This window comes from Camelus dromedarius, chromosome 12 (assembly GCF_036321535.1).
Source record: "Camelus dromedarius isolate mCamDro1 chromosome 12, mCamDro1.pat, whole genome shotgun sequence".
In the NCBI taxonomy this organism is placed as follows: Eukaryota; Metazoa; Chordata; class Mammalia; order Artiodactyla; family Camelidae; genus Camelus; species Camelus dromedarius.
This window is the reverse complement of record NC_087447.1, coordinates 16,199,670-16,220,897: the sequence shown is the minus strand read 5'-3', so window position 1 is coordinate 16,220,897 and position 21,228 is coordinate 16,199,670. Positions and strand designations below refer to the sequence as shown.

Sequence of the window (21,228 nt, the reverse complement as noted above, 5' to 3'; positions counted from 1 at the left end):
ATTTATCATGTTTATTTCCTGTGAGCCCCCCTTTTTTATATTCTATACCAAGAGAAGTTTTTGTAATATAAAACAGGACGCCCACACTGACGGTTTTGCACTGGTTTTTGTGACTGTTTCTTACAAAAAGAAAAGGAACGAAGAATAAATAGTGACCGTGAGGAAAGGTGGTCTTGACTGAGGGGTGAGGGGGAGGCTGGGGCTGAGGCAGGAGCTTGGCAAGAGTGAACCAGGCAAGGGGCCTTCCGGGTCTTCTCAAACCTTTGGAGGGACAGCCAAGCTCCCACCGGGCCTTCCTCGCTGGACTTATGGGTCCCCTTGTTCCCCCCCCTTTTGTCACCTTCTCCCACCACCACCATGGCTCCCCCTAGCATTAATGTCCCCCATCCCCCGGCCAAGTCTGTTTACCAGCACCCCACCCCCACCCCCACCCCCTTGCTCTGATGTTTAACCAGGCAGCATGGACTTCCACAAGCACTGCTTTGTGCCACAGCTGGACAGCACTGTTCTAGCAGGCCTCAAAAGCACCCCCAAGGGCAAGGCCACGTCACCCAGCCCCCAGTTTGGCTGGCTCAGCCCCAGCAGATGCCCAACAAAGGCCCAACTCCAATGCCAATGGTTCCCTGCCAGCCTCCCTGGGAGGGAACCTATCTACCATGCCCAGCAGTGATTGGGACAACCTTTCCACCACTTGCTGGAACATTAACCGGGCCTCAAAATGCATGGCTCAGCTTGGAGGACACAGTCTTGCCCCAGGTGCATGGCCTACCAGCCACCGATACCACTTCCCCAAGGCTGTGGTGGCACCCAGTCTGTCCACAGCTCGGTGGTGGGGGCAGGATTCTGCAGAGGCAGGAACTTCAGGGGCAAGAGACGGAGGCCGGGAAAGGCAGGGCCCTCACTCAGTGTCGGCTCCTTCCTGCTCGGCCAGTTACTGGCAGCAGCTTTGGGCACCCGACCTGCTGGATGTCTCTTTCTGGTTGTGTTAATAGCAGTGGTGTCACCACTCCGCTGGGCACAGGCCATGTGGCTGGGAGTGTGGCTACAGGGGCAGCTGGGCCCAGGGGAGGGCAAGGCGGCCCACTGTAGGCAGGGCCAGGTTCCCAGGCAGAGGCCCAGGTGGCAGGGCCAGAGCTGGGCTTCACCTGGACCATTGATCTAATCCCCAACTCTGTTCCAAGACAGGAGCCAAGTGTAGGGTCTCAGCCTCTTCTCTCTCCCCATCCGTCCCCAGGACATGAGGGCCATGGTCCTGGGTATGCTGGAGAGAAAGGACGGAGGCACACAGGCCGCTGGGCCTGCAGGGGTCTTCAGCTCTGAGGGAGCCAGCCATTGGCTTCCTCCAGGGCATCTGATGGGGGCTGGGCATGAAAGGAGGTGGCCTAATGTAATATTTCTATTTTTTTTCTTCTGCTGAGTTTGATGGGCACCCAGTCCTACACAGCCAGGCCAGGCTGTGCCAGGAGGCCTCCCTACACAGGAAGGCCAGAGGGCAGCACCCTGGGGAGGGGGCTACTACGGAAAAGGGGGCTGGGCCAGGAGCCCATCAGACCCTGGAGGACAGGCCAAGAGACAAGACATGCTTTTCTTTCTTCCTCATCTCCAAGCCCCATTACTTACAGGTGGCCTTCATCTGGGGTTATCCAGGTGTCCATCTGGACCCAAGTCAATTAGGGGAGGGGGCACCAGGGGCCTCCAGGAGCTGGGGTGGAGGCAGAGTAGCCAAGAGCAAAGCTCCCGGAGAGCCCGTGGCGGCCAGGCCTGGGGCCGAGGACAAGGCTCTGGCCACCCGTGGGCCCCCTCACAGAAGGCTGAAAGGGGACTGCCACACTGCCCTTCAGCCCACAGCTGGGCTGGGTGTCTAGGGGACAGAGGGGACCCCTACATGTGAGGAGGGCCCACACTGAAGGAAGGGGCAGGGTCAAGTTCTCAGGTTTTCCAGCAATGGGCAGAAGCCAAGTTCAGCTGCTTGGGCATTAGATTGGCTGGGGGTGTAGGCAGAGGACAGGGAGGCAGACCACAGCCTCTCTCAGGAAGGAAGGGTCTCCTGGCAGAGGGGCAGGGCCTGGCCTTGGCCGGATGCCCCATGGCTCAGGCTTTTCTGTCAGTGTCTGTCCAGGGGACCCAGAGGCCAAGAGACTCATGAAAAGTAGGTGTCACTGTGTGGGGGGAAGGACAGGGGTGCCAAGGCCCTGTCCCTCCCCAAACCTGAAGGCCCAGGAGATCACAGCATTTGGGGAGCGCCTGGGAGGAGAGGAAGGCGGCCATCCCTGCCTGCCTGGGGGCAGGGTCCTTCCTGCCTTCTGGAACCAAAGGGGAACCGAGATGTCAGGGCTTCCCTGCCCCAGATGGGCCCCTGGCCGGGAGGGCGGCTAAACTTTCTTGGGTTTTCGGCCGACTTGGTAATAGTAGTAAACGCTGATGGCGACAAAGAGGAGGCGGCTGGCCAGGAGCAGCAGGATCCCCAGGGACATGAGGCCCGTCTCGGCTAGCGTGGCGGTGACCACTGTGGGAGAGAGGCCGGGAGGGGGCAGAGGTCAGAAGAGGGGCTGCCCCTCACCGCCATCAGGGGATGCCCTGCTGAGTCCTAGGGCAGCTGCCTTGCTGACCCCGCCTTGAGCTGGGGCACCCTGCCAGCTGCCCGACCCCACAGGTGTGTGTGTTGTGATGTCCCCCACGTGGCAGGTACGGGATGAGCAGGTGGGCAAAACTGGGTGTGCACCATCATGCTGGTGCTGGGTACATAGCTGAGCAGTGGGGAATGGGAAGCTACAGGTGCACGGCGTGTGTGTATTCAGGAAGACACTGGTGCATGTCAGCTGTGTGAGCACAGGTGTGCCAGTGCACAGGTAAACACAGCCACACGAGTCCCTCCCCTTCACGCAGGTTTTCCTCACATCCTGGAAACCAAGTGGCAAGAGCTGGGAGGCCAGGGGCCAAGCACCCCCTGACCCCATCTGCTCCCTCCCTCACTGCCCACCTCAGGACTCACCCAAGAACTGGACCCCGAAGTAACAGGCTTCAGTGAGCAGAGTCCATCGAATGATAACCTTCTCAGCCGTGTAGAGAGCATTCCACATGATCAGGGAGATGCCTGGGGTGGGGGACAAAGAGGGGACTGGGGACGGGACAGCGGCAAGAGGCCTGTTCCTCTTCCCTTTGGCAAAGTAGCCAGGATCCCCAACAGCCCCTGCGCCTACTCAACTCCTCATTAAAACTCATCTGTCATCCAATTTAACCTGTAACCTCCCCACTCTGGCTCTTACGCTGCGTGGCTGAAGGGCCTGAAGCTGCCCCAATCTCCACCCCCTCATCCCCTACCCCAGAGGTACTGGCGTTGGCCCTTGAAGGTTAAGTAGATGTGCGGTTGGCACAAGACTGGGGAAACTGCGTATGCAAAGGCATGGAGGCCTTCTGGATCTGGGGATTGGGCATGACGAGGTGTGGCTGGAGTCCAGGGCCCACCATGGGATGTGCAAGAGGGAGGTTTGTGAAGGGAGGTAGGATCCACCCCACAGATGACCCAGAATACCAGGAACTTTAGATGGGACTTTAGTCTGCAGGCAATAGGGAGCCATAGAGTGTTTTGGAGAAGAAGAGGAACACCACCAGTACTGGGTTTTAATGCTGTAATTCAGCCTGCTAACAGGTACTGCTTGGATGTAACTCAAGTTGAAGAGGAAACAGAAGTGGTTCAAATAAGAGGCCCAAGGGTGAGGGTTTTACAAACACCATGTTGATTTTGCCTCCTCCTCTAGGCTGTGAGGCCCTGGAGGGCAGAGCCTGGGCTCCATTCATCTCTGTACCCCAATGCCCCGATGATGCACTACACACAGCAAACATTCGGTAAGGGCTTTGTCTCAGATGCTGCCAAAGACAGAGCTCCAATCCACTGGGTACATTCTACCAGTGGCCACAAGATGGCAGCACACACTCAGCAGAGACAGACATCAGCTGAAGGGCGGGTTCTGGGAAGGGGAGCCCCTGCACAATGAAAGGCTCCCCACGTTTCTCTCGGCTGTCATTGTTCCCCCAGCTGCCTATCACTTCCCCAGAGTCCACCCCAGCAATACTTACTGAGGAGGGCGCCACCATAGAGGCGGATGGGGGTCTTGCTGGTCACCTCGGCTCCATCAAAGACAGCATCGTAGAGCTGGTCAGGGAAGGCCAGGGCCTGTGGACAGCGGGAGGGAGCCCTGGGGTGAGGGGACACTGTTGAAACTGCCCCTGGATGTCATCCCTCAGCAGCAGTCCAGGGTCAGGACACTGACTGGCCCCTACCCCTCTATGCCAGGACAGAGGATCTGGGGTTACAGGAACAATGGGCCACGGGACCAGGGCAGGGCACAGATGGGGATGAGTGCCGGGAGCCAGGCCATGGAGGCAGCCTGGACACGTGGGGCCTCAGCATGATGGCCATGTAGGGAGAGGCAGCAGGGGCCCCAGGGCAAGGGAGGGGGAATCAGACCCAGGGCCAGGTCCCAGGGGTGGGGCTGGGACTCACCATGATGGCGATGCCAGAGAAGAGCACAGCAGAAACAAACTGCCAGACCCTGGGGAGGCGTGGAGAGGAAGGTCACAGCCAGACCCCTCGCTGCCACCCCCAGGCCTCCCGGGACCCTCCTCTCACTAGCCGAGGTGCCCGGGGATGGCTGGTCTTGGGGGAGGGAATGAGAAGGCGCAGTACCAAGCACGAGACTATACAGGGGCAAGGCTGACAAGGCGGGGTCTAACGCAGCCCCTCCCCCCACCAAAACTCACAGGTAAGTGCTCACCTGAGCCCCAAAGGCTCCCGAACAGCAAACTTGATTTCATTACCCAAGACCTGGCTGATCTGTGGACACAGAGGGATCAGAGGCAACCAGCCAACCCACACCCTCCCAGAGCTCCTGGGAGGCCCAGTGTCCCACCTGGGTGCCTCTGCTTAGCCAAAGGGTTCCCCAAGCTGGGAGAATCACACTGAGGCCACTCCCCTCTCTGCCTGCTCTTGACAACAGGGCTTTAGGGAAGCTGAAAACACTGACAATAGGGTAGCTGAGGATGAAAGCTCAGGAGTCTTTTAGGCGCAGGCTTGAAGCCTTGCTCTGCCACTTACCGGTGTGGCCCTAGGCAAGTCCTTAACCTCTCTGAGCCTCAGTTTCCTCATCTATAAAATGGGTTAATAAATGTATCAACACCTCCCAGGGCTAGCAAGATTAAATAATGCTTATAAAGCAGCTGGTGCCGTAACAAGCACATAATAAGCACTCAGCTAACTCTAAGCACCTGTTTTCATTATTGCTGCTATTCCTCTAACAAATCCATCGAGTTTCCAGAAAATATGAGCTAAATTCCGGGTCTCCTTGCAGCTCTATGGGTCTCAGTTCCTCTATTCCCCAAATAGTATGGGCCAGACCTGACTCCCCAAACTGGTGCTCAGAGGCAGCCCCCAGTGTGGCCGGCTCCAGGCCCCCACTCCCGGCCCACCTTGGAGCGGTGCACCTCCCCGTCATCGTCCTCCCCGCCCACGCCCAGGATCTTGCGGGTCTTCAGGCGGCTCACGAGGTCCGTCTGGCTGTGCTTCTTCATAAGAGGTGGGGGCTGCTTGGCTGCCATCTTGTCCTGGAGCCCAGCCTCTGCGGGAGGGCTGGGGGGAGACCTGGCCTCAGCTTCTTGTCCTGCCCGGCTTCCGGATCTCAGAAGGTGGCCACACTCTGGCCCAGGATCCAGGGAGGCCTCTTTGTCAGGCTAGGACAGCAAGTGTACACAGGAGGAATCGGAGGGCCTAGGCTCAGTACTGGGCTTCCTAACCACCCAGCTATGTGATGAAAAAGGGGCAAGTCACTGCCCTTTCCTGGCCTCAGCTTCCTCGTCTGTAAAACTGAAGTCTGGGTCAGTCCTGCCAGAAGAAAGGTCTGCCCAAGCCTAGGCAGGAGCTCCTGAATTCTGGGGCCTGAATTCCAGGCCCCCACTGAACTTTCACCCAGACAATTCCTGCTGCTGAGCAAGGCCTCCCTCATATCCCTCAACCTCCCTCAAACCTGCCAGGACTGAAAAGAAAGGGAGGGGGTGACCCCAGAACCCGGCTGAGCCAGAAGAGGGGCAGGGCAGCGTTCTGGGCCCTGCCCCTCCCTGCCATCAGCAATCCCCCACCCGCCTCCCCATGACCTCCTCCATGTCTGCCCATGATCCTCGATGGCCCCCAGTCCCGGCCTCCCCCCCCAGCTCCACCTCGGGCCAGCTCTTGAGCACCTACTGTGTGCTAGTCACTAGGCTAGGTGACGAAGACGCTGAAGTGGCCGTCCTTGCCTTCAGTCAGCACAAAATCTACGCAGAGGAGACAACAGCGTAAACCTCAGCGAGGTGAAGGCTTCTGGAAGCTGGCCCCGGGCTCCTCCGATCACAGCGGCCCTGCAAGATGGGTATTATTTCCACTCATTCTACAGATGAGGAAACCAAGTTCAGTGAGGTTCAACAGAGAGCAGGTCGAGTAAGCACAGTACCCCTCAACCCTATCACAGGCCCAGCCAGCTCTGGGTGCCTCCCAGATTCCAGCTCATCATGCCCACCCACAGCCATCGTCCAGTGAGGCAGGAAAACCACAATAACCACAAGGCTCAGAAGTTGCCTGTCCCTCAGCCAGGGGCCCGAGGTGAGCTTGCTGGACACCCCTGCCCAGGCCTCAGAGTCAGGTCTTCGGTTGTGTGGGCCCAGGCAAGTCGCACCCTCCCAGCCCCAGCCAGGACTGCTAGAGGCAGGAATGTCCCCAGGTCACCTCCAGTTTTCCAGCTTCCCAGGGGCTTAAAACAAAATAAAGCACCCAGCAAATAAATATCAGAACAAAGGCACTGTGGGGTGCTGGATAACGTGGTCTCTAAAGAGACCGGATGAACTGGGCAGGTAGCTTACCAGCTCCAGTTGGGAAACAATGGCCAAAGTCACTATTGGAGGTCTTTGGTGAGTGATGTCCAGGCCCAACGCCCTCCTAAGCCCCCAGCCCAGCTCTCTGTAAAGTGGGGGCAGATGTGCTTTCCGTCCCCCACATACACACGCCCGCGGAACGGGAGGCAGCTGGTGGTGACCAGGAAGGCAGCTCAGTGCCCCATGCGAGTCAGCAGGGCAGCCAGCCCCACCGCCACGGCCAGGGTTTAACTGCACTGCTCCTCAAGGGGGCGCTGTCACAACACCTCGGCCACCTGCCACCACCTTCCTGTGAATCCAGGTAGAAGTTATAATCAGCCTGGTGTCCCCGCCAGCTGCCAGGTTGGACCCACTGGAGGTTGCCCACGGGAGCCACTGCAGAGAACAGCACAGAGCTGGCCCCCTCACCCGCCCCTCCACCCAGCAGCCTGGTTGCCACCCTTCCTCTTCCGGCCTTCCTCTGGCCTTTTATTTTTTAATTTGCATACAGCAAAATAGACCAATTTTGTGGTTTGCAGTTACACGAATTTTAGCACATGTATAGCTAGATCTAGGTAACCACCACCTCCAAATCAGGGCCCGGGGCGGCCACATCACCAGTCACATCCTCCCCTCACCCCTGGCAACCACCATCTGTTGTCCGTTGCTATAGTTCTGTTTCTTCAACTATGTTACCTAAAGGGAATCATACAGTATATAACCTTGGAGACCAGCTTCTCTCATTCAGAAACGTGCTTTTGAAATTCACCCAGGCCTCTGCGTGCATGCTGTCAAGGTCCCTTCCTCTTGACAGCAGAGTGGAATCCCCTGGCATGGATGTACTGATTGGTTTACCCTGTCCCTCAGTGAAGGACGTCTGAGTTGTGGCCAGTTTGATGATTATGAACAGAGCTGCTACAAACATTCACGTGCAGGTTTTGCGTGAGCACCAGTTTTCCTTTCTGTGAGGTAGACACTCAGGAGTGGGATTAAATTGAGTGATACGAGAAATCTACGTTTAACTCGAGGAGAAAGTGCCAGTCTGCTTTCCAGAGCAGTGAACCATGTACATTCCCCAACAATGCCCGAGTGTTCCCATTCTTCCACATCGTCGCCAGCACCAGGTATGGCCAGACTTGACTTTAGCCCTTCATATAGGTCTCCCTGGTGTTTAAACCCTTCTCACCCAGGCCAACTATGCTGCCTGACTCAACCTTGCTGTGTCCCTTACTGGCTATGTTTAGTGGACAAGTCCCCTCACTGCTCTGAGCCTCAGTATTCCCCATCTGTGAAATGGAGCTGTAATTCCCAGCTCCTAGAGCTCTAGGGGCAAAATGAAGAGATTGATCAGAACACACAACAGAGCACCTGCACATTTAAATGAAAGAACTGCATTTAGTGAGGATGTGCTGTGAGCCAGGTCCAGGCTGGAGGGACCTGGCCCCTCCCCTTAGGTAGCTTACAGCCTGGGTGGGGAGAGGGACATGATCTGTCAGACATGAATCAGAGCAAGCTTATCTCTGAGCCCCAGTGTACTCATCTGTGCAACGGAAACAACAATCCTTACTTTTCCCCCAGGGCATGTCAAAGGAGAAACAAGATAACGGACAGGGAGTATTTTAAGAAGTGCCAGCTAACAAGTAAAGCCGGGAGAGCTTAGCTGCTAAAGTCATACTCTCTGAGTTCAAATCCCACATCTACACTGCTTAGCTGTGTGCCTGTAGGCAAGTCACTTAACCTCTCTGTGCCTCAGTCAACCCATCTGTAGTTGGGAAAATAAAGGGCCCTCCCTCACAGGGATGCTGTGAGAATACAAGATGGGATATCCGTGAAGAGTGTGGGGCAGTGCCTGACCTGGCCCAAGTGCTGGGTTGAGACGGGCACTTAGACACAGACACTCGCCCCTCCCCACGTCCCCCACGTGACAGGGTCTCTGGAGTGGGGATCAGAGAGGATCAGGAGAGGGGCCAACTAGCATTTCCTGACCTCTCTGCCCCTTGGGCAAAGCCCCCAGACCTCAGTCGCATGGCATAAGGCTGACACTCGGGCCTGGGCTGTGTCAACAAACCCTGCTCAGAGGGTCAGCCACCTTCCTCTGCCTGTAAGCCCTCCCCACCATCACAGACACAGCGCTTCCCTCTGTACCACAGGCCCGGGGCTGGTACAGAAGGGGGACTACAGTGTCCTGGGCTCCATGTGACGTCCAGCATCACCTTTAGGTGGGACGGGCTTCATCCACAGGTACTGCCCTCAGGTATCTGGACTGGTGGACCCACTGCAGCCACCCCCAGAGCCCAGCCCCAGCAGCGAGCTCCCCACCAACAAAGGGCCCTACATCCTCCAAGGGGGAAGGGTACCCAGCACCTGGCCCTGCAGAGTTAAGTGCTCTCAGCCCTGAGTCCTGTTGTTCCTTTACCCACGGGACTGGGCCTTGCCTAGGGGAGTGGGGGCAGGTGGGCAGCTACAACCCACATGCGCCCCTAAACACCCTCCCCACTCCGATCTGCCCTTGAACTTTCCTTCCTTACAAGGCCACTCCAGATGTTTCTTTTAGGACTATCCCCATTTTTACTAAGAGAGGACAGAGGGAGCCTCCCCCACTCCCTCCCTGCACACTAGCTGAGCAGTGGCTTTGGAACAGGGAGACCTGGGTTTGAATCCTGGTTCTGCAAGACGCTGCAGCTCTCCCAGCCCCAGGCTCTGCCCCTGTGCAGTAGGGGAGTGTCAGCGAGTACAGGTGGGTCCCTGAAGCGAAGCGCCCTGCCCTCTGGCTCCTTCCTTTTCTTCACTCAGCCATGCACAGTGGAAAAAGCCTGCCTGTCACAGCTATCATTCACCCTTTCCTAGGCCCACTGCTTTCTGAAGGGCCCCTCGGGTGCCAGTCTGCCTGAGGCAAGGGGAAGGGGCAGGAGGAGGCATGCCCCTCCACCTCCACGCTCACTCAGAGGCACCCCCAAGGCAAGAAGAGACAACGTGACTTTCAGCCCCCAGACTCTTCATTCACAATCCTCTGCACTCTGCCCCTGGCCAGCAGCTCTGACCTCAATTCCCAGTAAACCAGCAAATCACTGTCCTGTGAACAGCTGTCTCCCCTTCTGAACCACTGCCCAACCAGGAAGGCTCACCCTGCCCTCTGCTCCCCTCACCCTGGTGCCCCCTGTTCCTTGGGGTCTTTGCAAAGCCCCCTCCTCCAGGAGGCCTTCCCAGGGCACAGTGCCCTCCCCGCTCTTGACTCTCAGGGGTCTCAGTGTGGTGGCCACGGGCCACTTCCGGCCCATATACCTCATCGTTCCATGACCAGCTGGCCTCCCCGAGACCCAGTGATTCGAAGGCAGGCCCAAGAACCTCCCCGCTGGCCCGGGACACACAGGCACTTTGCCAGCACAGGCAAACGAGGGACAGCCCGACTGAGAGAAGCAGGCCTCCCTAACCCCGCTAAGGACTCTCAGATCACACTCAGACCGGGCGGAGCCGAGCAGAGACTGCTCTGGACAGGGCAGGAAGGAGGCCCAGAGCATGCGGGCTCTGCCCCAGGCCACAGGCGAGCTTTGCAGTCAGGCAGAGCAGGGTTGGAATCCGCACCCCCTACTGACCAGGTGGCCTTGGGCAAGCAGATCTGGGGTGCTGAAGGCTCCAGAAGAGTGGGTGGAAAGCCTGGCATCTGGGGGGCCCAGGAAACGGTCGGAGGTTGGGTGAGAACGTAGGGTGAGACCCCTGCCATTGCAGAAAGCTGCTGCATCACTAGGTGAGTGCTCGGGGAGAGGGTTACTGAAGGTTTTATTCTCTGGGTCTAGACAGTCCAACAAACACTGGTGACAAAGTAGTTAAGTTAGGGGAGGGGCTTGGAGGGTCCTTGCTGGCCAAGGTCCCCCTCCCCTGCAGCTCCTTCCTCCTTCCTTTTCTGAGGTCAGGAAAGAACATCCCCAAAGAGGAACAGCCCCAGTGGTGGCAAGATGGAAGGGGAGGCCACAGGCCAAGCAGAGCCCCCGAGACAGAACCAGACCAGGAAGGGAGGGCTCATGGGGGCTGCGGGAGGGCATTACAAGTGTCAGGGGGGGATCGGGGGGCACATGCTTAATGATTTGGCAAAATTGGTCTCAAACCCTAACCCTCTCTCTTAATTGTTCTGTGATCTCAAGAATATTACTTAAAGCTCTCTGAGCCTCCATTTCCTCATTTGTGAAACCACACTACATCTTCTTAGCTCGCACGACTGCAATCAGACAGAGGAAAGGCAGTGGAGGGGCCCGGCACCTGTTATGTGCTCCCCAAAGAACAGCAATCAACCACATTACAGGGTGGCTGTCCAGGCCCTGCCCTGCCAGCGTATCAGATGGGGCTGGGGCATCGTTCAGAGCTGGTCCTGGAGGACCTCTCCACCCTTCCCCCACCGTAGCCTTCCCAGGAAGCCTGGTTTCCATAGAAACAGATGGACTGCAGAGTCGTCCCCTTCATGGAGACTGTGCCCCCACGAGGGCTGGCCTAGGAATCTGACGGGCAGAGGAGTGGGGAGAGAAAGGGGCCTGGGGCCCAGAACACCCACCAGCTGCCAAGCCTCCGGTGATTCAGGGGGGAGTCACTGCTGTTGAGTGTCACAGCCAAGAACCACTTCCTCTGCTGGAGGGGCAGCACACCTGTTCCTACCCATCTGGTAAGGAGAAATGCCCCAAAAACATCCGCCCCAGGAAAGGAGGGAGGGGAAGGTACTTCAGACCATGAATTCCGTGTAACCCCCACAGCCCTAAGAGAATGGCTGTATTATGACTCCCATTTTACAGATGAGGAAACTAAGGCCTAAGGGACTTATGCAAGTGTTTCCTGGGGTAAGTGGCAGAGCTGAATTCTGAACCAAGTTAATTGTGCCTAGCTGGATATTCTGAGAGGAGATGGTGTGCGTGTGCATGTGTGTCGGGGGAGGGGTGGTGGGTATTGTGTAGTGAACCTGACCTCCAAAAAGAACTAAGCTCTAAGCCATCTCCCCCATCACCTCTCCCCTTGAAAGTCCCTGGCAGATCGCCAGCCTCTGAACTCCATGCCGAGGTCCAGCCTCCCTTGGATTAAGGCCCCAGAACTCCAGCAGGACTGGGGAAGGGCTGCAGGGAGGTCCATTGTTCTGTTATCACAGTGGTGCAAAATAGCTGGAAATGGGGTCTGGGACACGAAGCACAGGAGTGGGGGCAGTGAGAGACAGAGCCTTCTGGCCCTGGCCAGAGAGAAGGGGAGGCAGGGAGAGCCCCAGCAAGGGGGCCATGGGACTCAGGTGGTCCAGAGCTTGCATCGTCCTCCTGGTGGTGCCTTCCTGGGACAGCTCATCAGCCCCTTAGGCAAGATGAGGTTTAAAGGTCCCAAGCCCAGAACCTACCACCTGGGCCCTCTGGCAGGGTGAATCTCGGAATCTCAAAGGTCCAAGTCTTTCGGCTGTGCATCATTAGTCCTGTGCCTTTGGGCAGATTAACTTCCAGGGCCTCCGTTCCTTCGCTATAAATGGAGGTGACAATACCTGATTTACCAGGTTGTCAGCAGGGTTACAGTAAACTAAGAAGTCACATAGCTACAACACTGACATTATCAAAGAGGACTCTGGGGTGCAGGTTTTGGTCGGGGGGTCCTCAGGGCACACAGACTAAGGGCAGAAGCCAAGGTGAGGCTGCCACGCGGCAGCGCTTCTTTGCAGTGTGTCCCTCGAGAGCATAGCGTAATTATTCTAAAGGCTAGCCTGCCTAAGGCCGCCTTGTCTCCCACGTAGCCGGTGAGCCAGTTCAGGGTGGGGACTGCAACATCCATCTCTCTCCGGTCCCAGCATCACCACCGGGCTCCGGGCTCTGTATCAGTGTCAACGCTGCTGCAAAGGGCGAGGATGACAGAGAAGAACTCGCTGGGGAAAGGAAGGAACATGATGGGAATCCTGCTGGGGCACAAACCAGTCCCTGTGTCAAAGCTGTGTAGTCAAGAACGGGATCCCAAGAAACTCCAGGAACACTGAAGCTGGAAGGCTGGCGGGTAAGCCCTGAGTCACTGGGCTGGGAGACAGGAGAGCTGAGGTCACCAGCAGATTCTGCCATCACTGAAGCCAGGGCCTGACTTTGGACTGTTTCTTAGTCTAAAAAATGGGAATGTGGTCTCCAGGGCCCCTATCAGCTGTGATATTGGTGATTTGGCTTCCAAACCCTGAGGCTCTCCAGCCACACCCCAGCTACAGCAAAGACCCTGCCCCCAAGCCCCACCACCTCTCTCATTGGCTCCAGAAACACACATTCTTTCTATCTCTCTACTAGCTCTCTTTCTTTTGAAGCTGCCTAATTTCCAGGATAGAAGAAAGCCCAAATTTTCATCCCAAACAAATATCTCCAAAGCCTCAGGGACAAAAAATAAACATTCCCTACTGTGTTGGAGAGGGTGAGAGGGCAGGGCAGGACGAGGGGCAAGGAGGGGACATCACTGGGGACCTCGCCCAGGGCTCTGAAGCTGCTGCTGTGGGCAAGGGGGTGGGGGGTGCCCATCATCACTCAGAAGTCAGTGAGAGGGACTTCCCTGTCCCTACTGTCACTCAAAAAGGGCAGAGCACATGGGAGAATTCTTGTCCTTTTCAACCCAGGAATGGGCCAGCCTCCCTCTTGGCCCAGTCACCACATCAGGGCCCTCAAAGACAGCTGGTACTTCTAGATCCCATGGGGCCAGAACTCTTGTGAAAAGGCAGCGGAAAAACCCCTCTCCCCTTCCGCTCCTCCCACCTCCCCCCACCCCTGTAGATGTTCAGAAACCCGGAGGGGAGGAGAGACGGGTGGGAAGGGAGTTTCTGTGGAGAGAAGCTGCACTATTTTGAGCCAACTTTTTCATAAGCAAGTAGTTATTTGCCCTTGGGGTGGGTTGGGGGAGGCAAGCAGAAGGTCCCTATACTTTTTCCTAGAACTCTGATGGACCAGAATCACAGTCTAAAACTATCTCCCCTAGGGTTTGGAGCTCTGGTTTAGTGGCTAAAGGAGTGAGTCATGCCTCAAAAGACCTCTGCTGTTATCTTGGCTCCACCAATTATTAACTACCTGGCCATGATATCACCTCTCTGGGCCTCAGTTTCCTCATCTGTTAAATGGGTGTAATAATGACATCCACCTCCCACAGGTAAGATGCACAAAAAAAAACCCTAGAACAAGTACCTGTTTATAGCAGACACTCAAAAATAATGGTGCTATTATTCTCAGACTAGGAAACTCAACTTCTTTGCCTCAGTTTCCCCTTTGACCATTTGAGCTTCAGAACAGGCCTCCTTCCAGGGCTACATGTGGATACAGAGTGGGATGCTTACAAGGGGGTGGCCATAGGAAGGAAACGGGAAGAGAAAGAACAGGGTCACTCTGGCTCAGTAGGAAGATGCTGCCTCCTGACAGGTGGGCAGGGAGAACTGGGGAGGGCGACGGCAACAGTTTGCAGAATATGGAGTCCCTTAGGTTACTAAGCCTGGGTAGCTTCCCTCAGATCCCCAGCACTCAGCCAGGCCTGGTCCTGGGAGAGGCACAACCAGTGCTGTGGATAAATGGTCGAGATGCAGGATGAAGGGAAAGTATCAAGGGCTAGGAGTCAGAACAAAAGACACCCCACCCTGCAGCTGCCACTCCTGGGTGGCTGGTCCTGGGGTGACTTATATGTCATCTGTGAGCATCATTTCCCCTATCTGTGAAATGGGGAGGATTATTCCTTCTCTGCCAGCCTTGTCTCCTATCTCTTCCCCACCCCTTCACTCCACCCTAGCTGCACTGGCCCCTTACAGTTCCTCAAATACAGCAGGCACACCCCAGCCCCAGGGCCTTTGCACTGTTCTCTGAGGGATCTTTAGTCCTCATAGCTCACTCCCTCAAAACCTTAGCTTGAGAGTCACCTCCTCAGGGAGAACTCCCTGACCATCCTCCAACACTCAGCTTAAAATGGCAACCCCACTCCTGGCCTCAACACCCTCCAACACTCAACTTTTCCCCCTCACCTCCCAGTACACTATATAATTTGCTTATTTACTTTATTAATTATTTGCCTCTCCCCATCCTTAAGTGTCTGCTCCACTGAGGGCAAGAATCTTTTTATTTTGTTCAACGCTGTCTCCCAGTACCTGGAACTGTATTTGGCACTTTGTTCATTAAGTCATTTTTGGCCTGGTCCTCACATCTTGTTCAATAAGTGAAAGTAAAGAACAGTCTAGGGCTGTGTGAATATCTCGGGACACTGTTAATTCCACTCCTCTCATCGCCAACCCCAGGAGGGGCAAGTCCGTCTCCAGGAGACTGAGGGGGGGGCTACCATAAAATCCTGGAGGACGGGAGGCAGCTGAGTGGAGTTGGAAAAGCTGGGTTGGGGGTGGGGGGACCTGGGGACAGGGCCCTGCAAAGAACGGGTCTGAGTTGTGAATCCAGCAGGTGTTGACAGCCAAACGTTGGCAGAGGGCTTTGAGCCTCAGCCCTTCATTCCAAATTTAGAAGGATCGATTAAGCTGACAGCATGTGGGCAGAAAAGGAGAAGTCAGGGCGGATAGTTCCCAGGACACTGGGCTGGGAGGGAACCTGGGGGGCAGAGGGCCCATTTTACAGATGGGATAACAGGGGCCTGGAGAAAACGCAGGCTTATTTACTAACAACCTAACAAGAAAAATCTTTTCTCCCCCTGGGCTGAATGTGAGTCTAGGCTAAAGAATGGACACTGCCCCCTCCTGGGTCTCCAACAACCCATCTCACCTCCCTCCCATGTCCCTCCCAAAATCCCCAACCGCCCCGTGTCCCAGGGATTCTGAGGACTGCAGGAAGAAAGGGTATTGGCACCCCCTCCACAGGCAGCCAGGGCTGGAGGTCCAGGAGGCCGCTCTGTTGGTGTGGGCATCCCTGCAGCCCGGGTGCCTTCTTCCCGCAGGACTGCCCCACCAGGAAAAGTTTGTCAAGGAAATCAACCAGGAAGTGCGCGGCGGTGGGGCGGCGAGGCGGCCTTGGTCGTCAGCGCTGGGCTTTGGAAAAGCCTTGGGGTTCTCGGCCTCCGCCCGGCTCCGCCTCCGCCCCCTCCACTCCGGCGTAGAAACCTGCTCCCCCCTCGAGCCTCGAGGAGGCGGCGGGAGTCCAGGACCGGGTGGGGGCGGGGGAGGGCGGAGAGAGAGAACGCGAAGCGAGCGCCGGACCACGCCGGGCGGGCCGCGGGTGGGCGCGGCGTTCCGCTGGTTCCCCTACGGAGCCCCGGGTGGGTGCGGGTATACCGCCCAAGGCGGGCAGTCCCAGCCCACTCAGCGCCAGGACAATGGCCTCACACAGCCCCCGTCCTGCTGAGCGAGCTACCCTGGGGAGTGAGGGGCGTTGGTCTCCACCTGTGCTTCCCCCTACCGCCCCCCAACAACTGGAGCTTAGGCGTGGCTTCCTCTTCGGCTCCCCCTACCCCTGCAGCCTGGAGACTGTGGTATCCTGGTCTTTATCCTCCCCCTTTCGATGGGTCCTTTATCTCTCAGCACCAGACACCCACCCACTTTATGAGACCTGGGTCTGAGGGCTGGCGACCCCAGGCGGGGAGATCCGGGCTGTTGGGCGCCCCCGGATGCTCCGGCCCAGCACCCTGCCCCCATGGTCCCCTGAACCAGAAGGTCGGGCCAGACTTGTGGGCAGCGGGAACTCCGCCACCTCCATCCGCGACCCAGCGGGGGCGAGGAAGAGGACTCGCAAGTTTGTGCTGCACACTCCCCGGACTCGGGAACAATGGAGAGAGGACGGGGGCAGGGATGGAGGGGGGAGGGGACAGAGAACCGAGCGCGGGGACACAGTCAGACCCCAGGGAGAGAAACTGCTTTCCGCTCGGTTTCTCCCCGGCTCCGAAGCGGAGAGCGTGAGTCTGAGAGAGAAAGGCCGAGGGCGGAATAAACAGTCCAAGAGGGAGGAGACGGCGGAGGGAAGAAGCCGGGGGGTTAGAGGGAAACCGAGTCAGAGGAAAAGGCAGCGAGCGGAGAGCGCGAAGGAGAGGACCAGAAGGGGCTGCGGGACGGCGCCTGGGAGAGCCGAGGTAGGGGGTGATCCCTGGGGTCGGGTCAGAACCCGCTGGCGCCAAGAGGTGCTAGGGCACCCGGCTCGCGCGCATGGGGTCCTCACTGTCCCCGGCGGTCCCTGCGGCCGTGGGAGCCCCACTGGGCTGCGCTGCGCAGGCACCGGCCGGCTGGCGGCGGGAAGGGAAAGTGCGAGGCTCCGAAGCGGCGGCGGGGAGCAGAACTTACGTTCCTAGCGCCTGCTGGCGCCGGCGCTGCGCGGAGCTGGCGTGCCAGGGGGACGCTCGGGCCCTCGGGCGCCTCACATCGCGCCGCCCGCGCCGGGTAGGGCAGGGCGGGCTGGAGTGCGCGCGGCGCCCTGCGCGGCCGGGGGTTTGCCCGAGTCTGGCGGCCCGCGCTGGTCCCTCCTCTCAGTTCTGCGCGCAAGCCAATGGCGCGTCGTCCCCTCCCACGCGCCGGGCTGCCTCGCCCCCGAGGGTGGCCGCCGGGGCGGGCGGGAGAAAGGGGTTGGGGGGATTGGGGCTTCGGGCTCCCCAGCTGAGGCTTTCCGGGAGATCGCCTGTGGGGGGCGCGCTCACGCCTCGGGGGAAGGCGATTGGGAATCCAAACAGAGGGCCACCCCCCCTCCCCGCCCAGGAAGACTTCCATGGCAAGTTCTCAAGACTGCTCCCCTTTCGTGAGACTATCAACACCCCCATAGGTTGGCAAACCATCATGTGTTAAATAGCCTTGGGGTATCCCCTGGGGCCTAGGCCAGTGTCTGAAATGGAAAGGACTGCTTTGGCTGGTAGATACCCAAGTGTGTAATAACACAGTCACAACAATGGGCCTGGCCCGCCAAGCACCCGCTCCGTGCCAGGCACCGAATGCTTAAGTATTAACTCATGTGATTCTCACAACCTAAGAGGCTGGGATGACTGATCCCATTTTGCAGATGGTGGTCATTAATGTTTCATTTCATTTAGCCTTCTGGCCTCCAGCCTAGGTTCACCGTTCTAGTCCCCCCCTTGCTTGGTGTGACTTAGTCAAATAACGTGACACCACTACCCGCCCCCAACATACACACACACACACACACCTCCTACGTCCTCCACCCTAAAATCCAGCCTCAGCCATTTGCTGTAAATTGCGCTGTCAGGGGACAAAGATCTTACCTGGGGCTCACTGGCACATGGATGAGGGAGAAGGCACAGCTGTGAGACCTTTTATGTCCGCAGATCCTGTGGAGCTAAGAGGGGTGAGAGTGGAGTTTGGGTGTCCTAGAGGCTCTCTGGGAACCTTTCAGCCTAAAATAACTAGACTCCTACAGCAAACACCCAGCCTACTCCAGATTCTGAGCTCATTTCAACCCCGTGTGACCAGGAACGTGTTCCCCCACTCCAACTCCCACCATCCTCCTTCTTAGAAAAATGCCTGCATCTCTTTATCTCGGCTGATGGTCACAAAGGGAGAGAGGGTGTGGAGGGAAGAGGAAGGCAAGGTTGATGACAAGCTTCATTTCTCAAGATAAGCAAATGGGGTAGAGAAAGGTGAGTGGTTCCCCAGACTTCTAGCTAGGTGGGCATTTTCACTCCAGGTCTCAGTTCTTTCTGAGTTCCTTAAGAGTTGATCTAGCTGGCTCTAGAAATAGACTACCCAGGTTCAAATTCTGGCTCAGCCTTCTGGTGACTGTGGCCCTCAGCAATTACTTAACTTCTAAGTGTTTAGTTTTCTCAGTGTACCAAATGGAGGCAACCAATAGTAGGAATCACCAACAGTTGTTCTGGAGATTTAAATGGCAGTAGCTCTCACTTACGGAGCACTGCTGTGTGCCAAGTGCTAAAAGCTGGCACCCCAAGCAGACTCCCATCGCCCTCACTGGACCTAAGACTGGGGAGGAGAGGCTAGACACTTTACTTGGAAGTAAACAAAGTAGTGCCTGGCTCAAAGTAAGGACTCCATGACTGTTAGCTGTCCTGATTACCAAGGTAACAGCTCTGATCCTGTGACACCACTGTGGCCCATAGTGCCCCCTTCCCTGCTCCCAGCCTAGCACCTGGCCAGTGATAGCCAATAATGAATGAATGAGTGAGTGAATGAATGAATGAGTGAATGAATATGACTACAGATCACGATTGTTCCTAGATGTGTTGGGTGAAGACCCAAGATCCACCTGATTGGGTCTCAGGGCTTAATGGTCGTCTTTGTGACAACTCAGAGTCCCAACTCACCGCTTTAACAGAGCTGGCTCAAACGGAAATAATGAATTCATTTGTTACTCCTGCCTTCCTGGCATGCAGGGCTCTGGGTTGCTGAAGGGAGGGCCTCAGCCTCACTAGTGTGCAGTGCCACCCCTGACTGCTCCCCCTGACTTGGAGACGTTACTAATGCTCCCCTATGTGTGACCACTGGATATACCCGAGAGCCTGACTTTTATCAGTGGAAAGAGGAACTTTATAGCAATCGCTCCAAGATCTCCAACACAGAAGGGGCTGACTTAGTAGTAGTGAGCCCCTCATCACTAGCAGCATGCAAGCAGAAGCCAGGGAAGAGCTAATGAGGGTGCTGGAGGAGGGGTTTATGCCTTAGGTGGTGTTTAATGTAGACAAACTTTGAGCTCTGGATGTCTTGATTTTGTGTTTTCGGTTTCCGAAGCCCATCAGATGGGAGGCTGGGAGCACAGGCTGTCCCACTGTCCTTCACAAAGGAGGCAGTGTTGACTGGGCTGTGTGCCAGGCAAGGTGTTGGCTACTAGGGTTCCAAGGTAAACAGTACCCAGTCCCTGTCCTTGGGTAGCTCACAGCTCCTGGGAGACAGATACGTACACAGATAGTTGAGCAGCAATGGAGCCAGCTCACAGTAACAGCCGAAATGCCTGGGGTGCCTGAGGAGAAGGAAGGGACATTCTCCACTATCCTCGACATCCACTTCCCCAAAGGAGCCCATTAGAAGCTCGGTTCTCTTCCTTCCTATACAGTTTTCTAAAGGGATGTGCTTCTACTTCAGGAACATTCTTTAGACTGCTGTTCTGCCCTTAACTTTTCTGAGTTACATCATCTTTACATTGGGCATTAAAAAATGTTTACCTCACTGGACTGTTGTGTGGCTTAAAACTGACATTTGTAAGGTGCTCCCCAAATCTAGGCAGAATAGGTGCTTGACATGTGGTGGCCATGAGGTGTCATCATTATTTACCTGAGAGGGATTGTTAACTGAGGGGGCCAGAGAAGGGGGTTAGGACCCTGGCTCTGCTCCTAATGAGCTCTGGGAACCTCTGCTACTCCTGAGAAATGGAAATATAAAAATACCTGCCTCTCAGAGCTGGTGAGAGTCATGTGAGGTGATGAGACGGAAGAGGTTTGCAAACTGGAAATGCTGATTCCTATGATTACCACTGTTACTGTGATTCTCATCGTGGTGAAATGTTTCTCTCAAAGGAGGGTAGGGATGGGGTTGGGGTGGAGCCCAGAGCCACTGGGCTGGGGGAGGGTGGCTCCCCTCCAGCCTCCCATGGGAGTCTGGGAGCAGCTGAGCCTCCATCTGCCTGGGTCCCAGCCCCCAGGGGTGGCAGCACCTCCTTTGTGCCCGTGTGTGAGTGAGTGAGTGTGCATGAGCATGTCTGTGTGTGTGCCTGTGCAGGTAGGTGTCGGAAGGTGGCGTGGGCACAGGGAATGCCAGTATCTGTGGCTAGAAATCACTTGTGGATTGTGACTCCCTGGGGAAGAACGCAGCTGCAATATTTCAAGGATGCTCACAGTGGGACTAGTGTTGGCACCCAAGAGATGAAGGAGAGAGGCTCATGGGAGTGCAGGTTGGGCCTAGTCTTCAGGGCTAGGGGCTGGGGATAGGTCTCACCAGTGACTCCTCCCTGGGGATGGGGGCCATGTAGAAGAAGATGTTGTCAGACACCCCGTTGTGGTTGAGCCTGGGAGTTTTGGTGCTGATGACCTGGGTTCAAATCCTAGTCATAGACCAGTGATTTCATGTCTCTAAGCCTCAGTTTACTGGCCTGTAAAATGGGGATTAATAGTACATCCTACCTCCTAGGGGTTATTGGTAATTTAACAGAGAGGATGCAGGTTGAACCCTTAGCAAAGGGCAGGCACATAGTAAACTATTGTTACTGATATTATTAGTAGGGAGCCCAGAAGAAGGAGGGAGGGAGGGAGAGGGCCTCAGAGGAGCTGGTGCTTTTGTAAACTGTAAAAAAGTAGCTCTAGGGTGAGATTTGTCAAGCCAGGGGTTGGTGGAAGCTTCCACCAAGAGCACCATTTTGGCCCAGGCCCCAAGGGCCAGGGTCCCAGGACACAAGAGTGAGGCAGAGGGGCTGGGCTTTCGTAACTCCTGCCGGTTCTGCTTCCTGGTTCACCGCACTT

The 21,228-nt window shown here is 56.6% G+C and overlaps 1 protein-coding gene across 1 annotated transcript; it reads right to left on the bottom strand.

Annotated features, from left to right (window-relative positions):
- Positions 1-87: 87 nt before the first annotated feature.
- On the bottom strand, positions 88-6,376 carry TP53I11 (tumor protein p53 inducible protein 11). Its single transcript, XM_011000618.3, has 7 exons — positions 6,236-6,376; positions 5,467-5,626; positions 4,776-4,834; positions 4,505-4,553; positions 4,078-4,174; positions 2,993-3,094; positions 88-2,506 (listed from the first exon to the last, which is right to left on the bottom strand). Exons 2-7 carry the CDS (start codon positions 5,593-5,595, stop codon positions 2,373-2,375), a joined length of 570 nt encoding a protein of 189 aa, XP_010998920.1. The 5' UTR covers positions 5,596-5,626; positions 6,236-6,376; the 3' UTR covers positions 88-2,372.
- Positions 6,377-21,228: the final 14,852 nt, after the last annotated feature.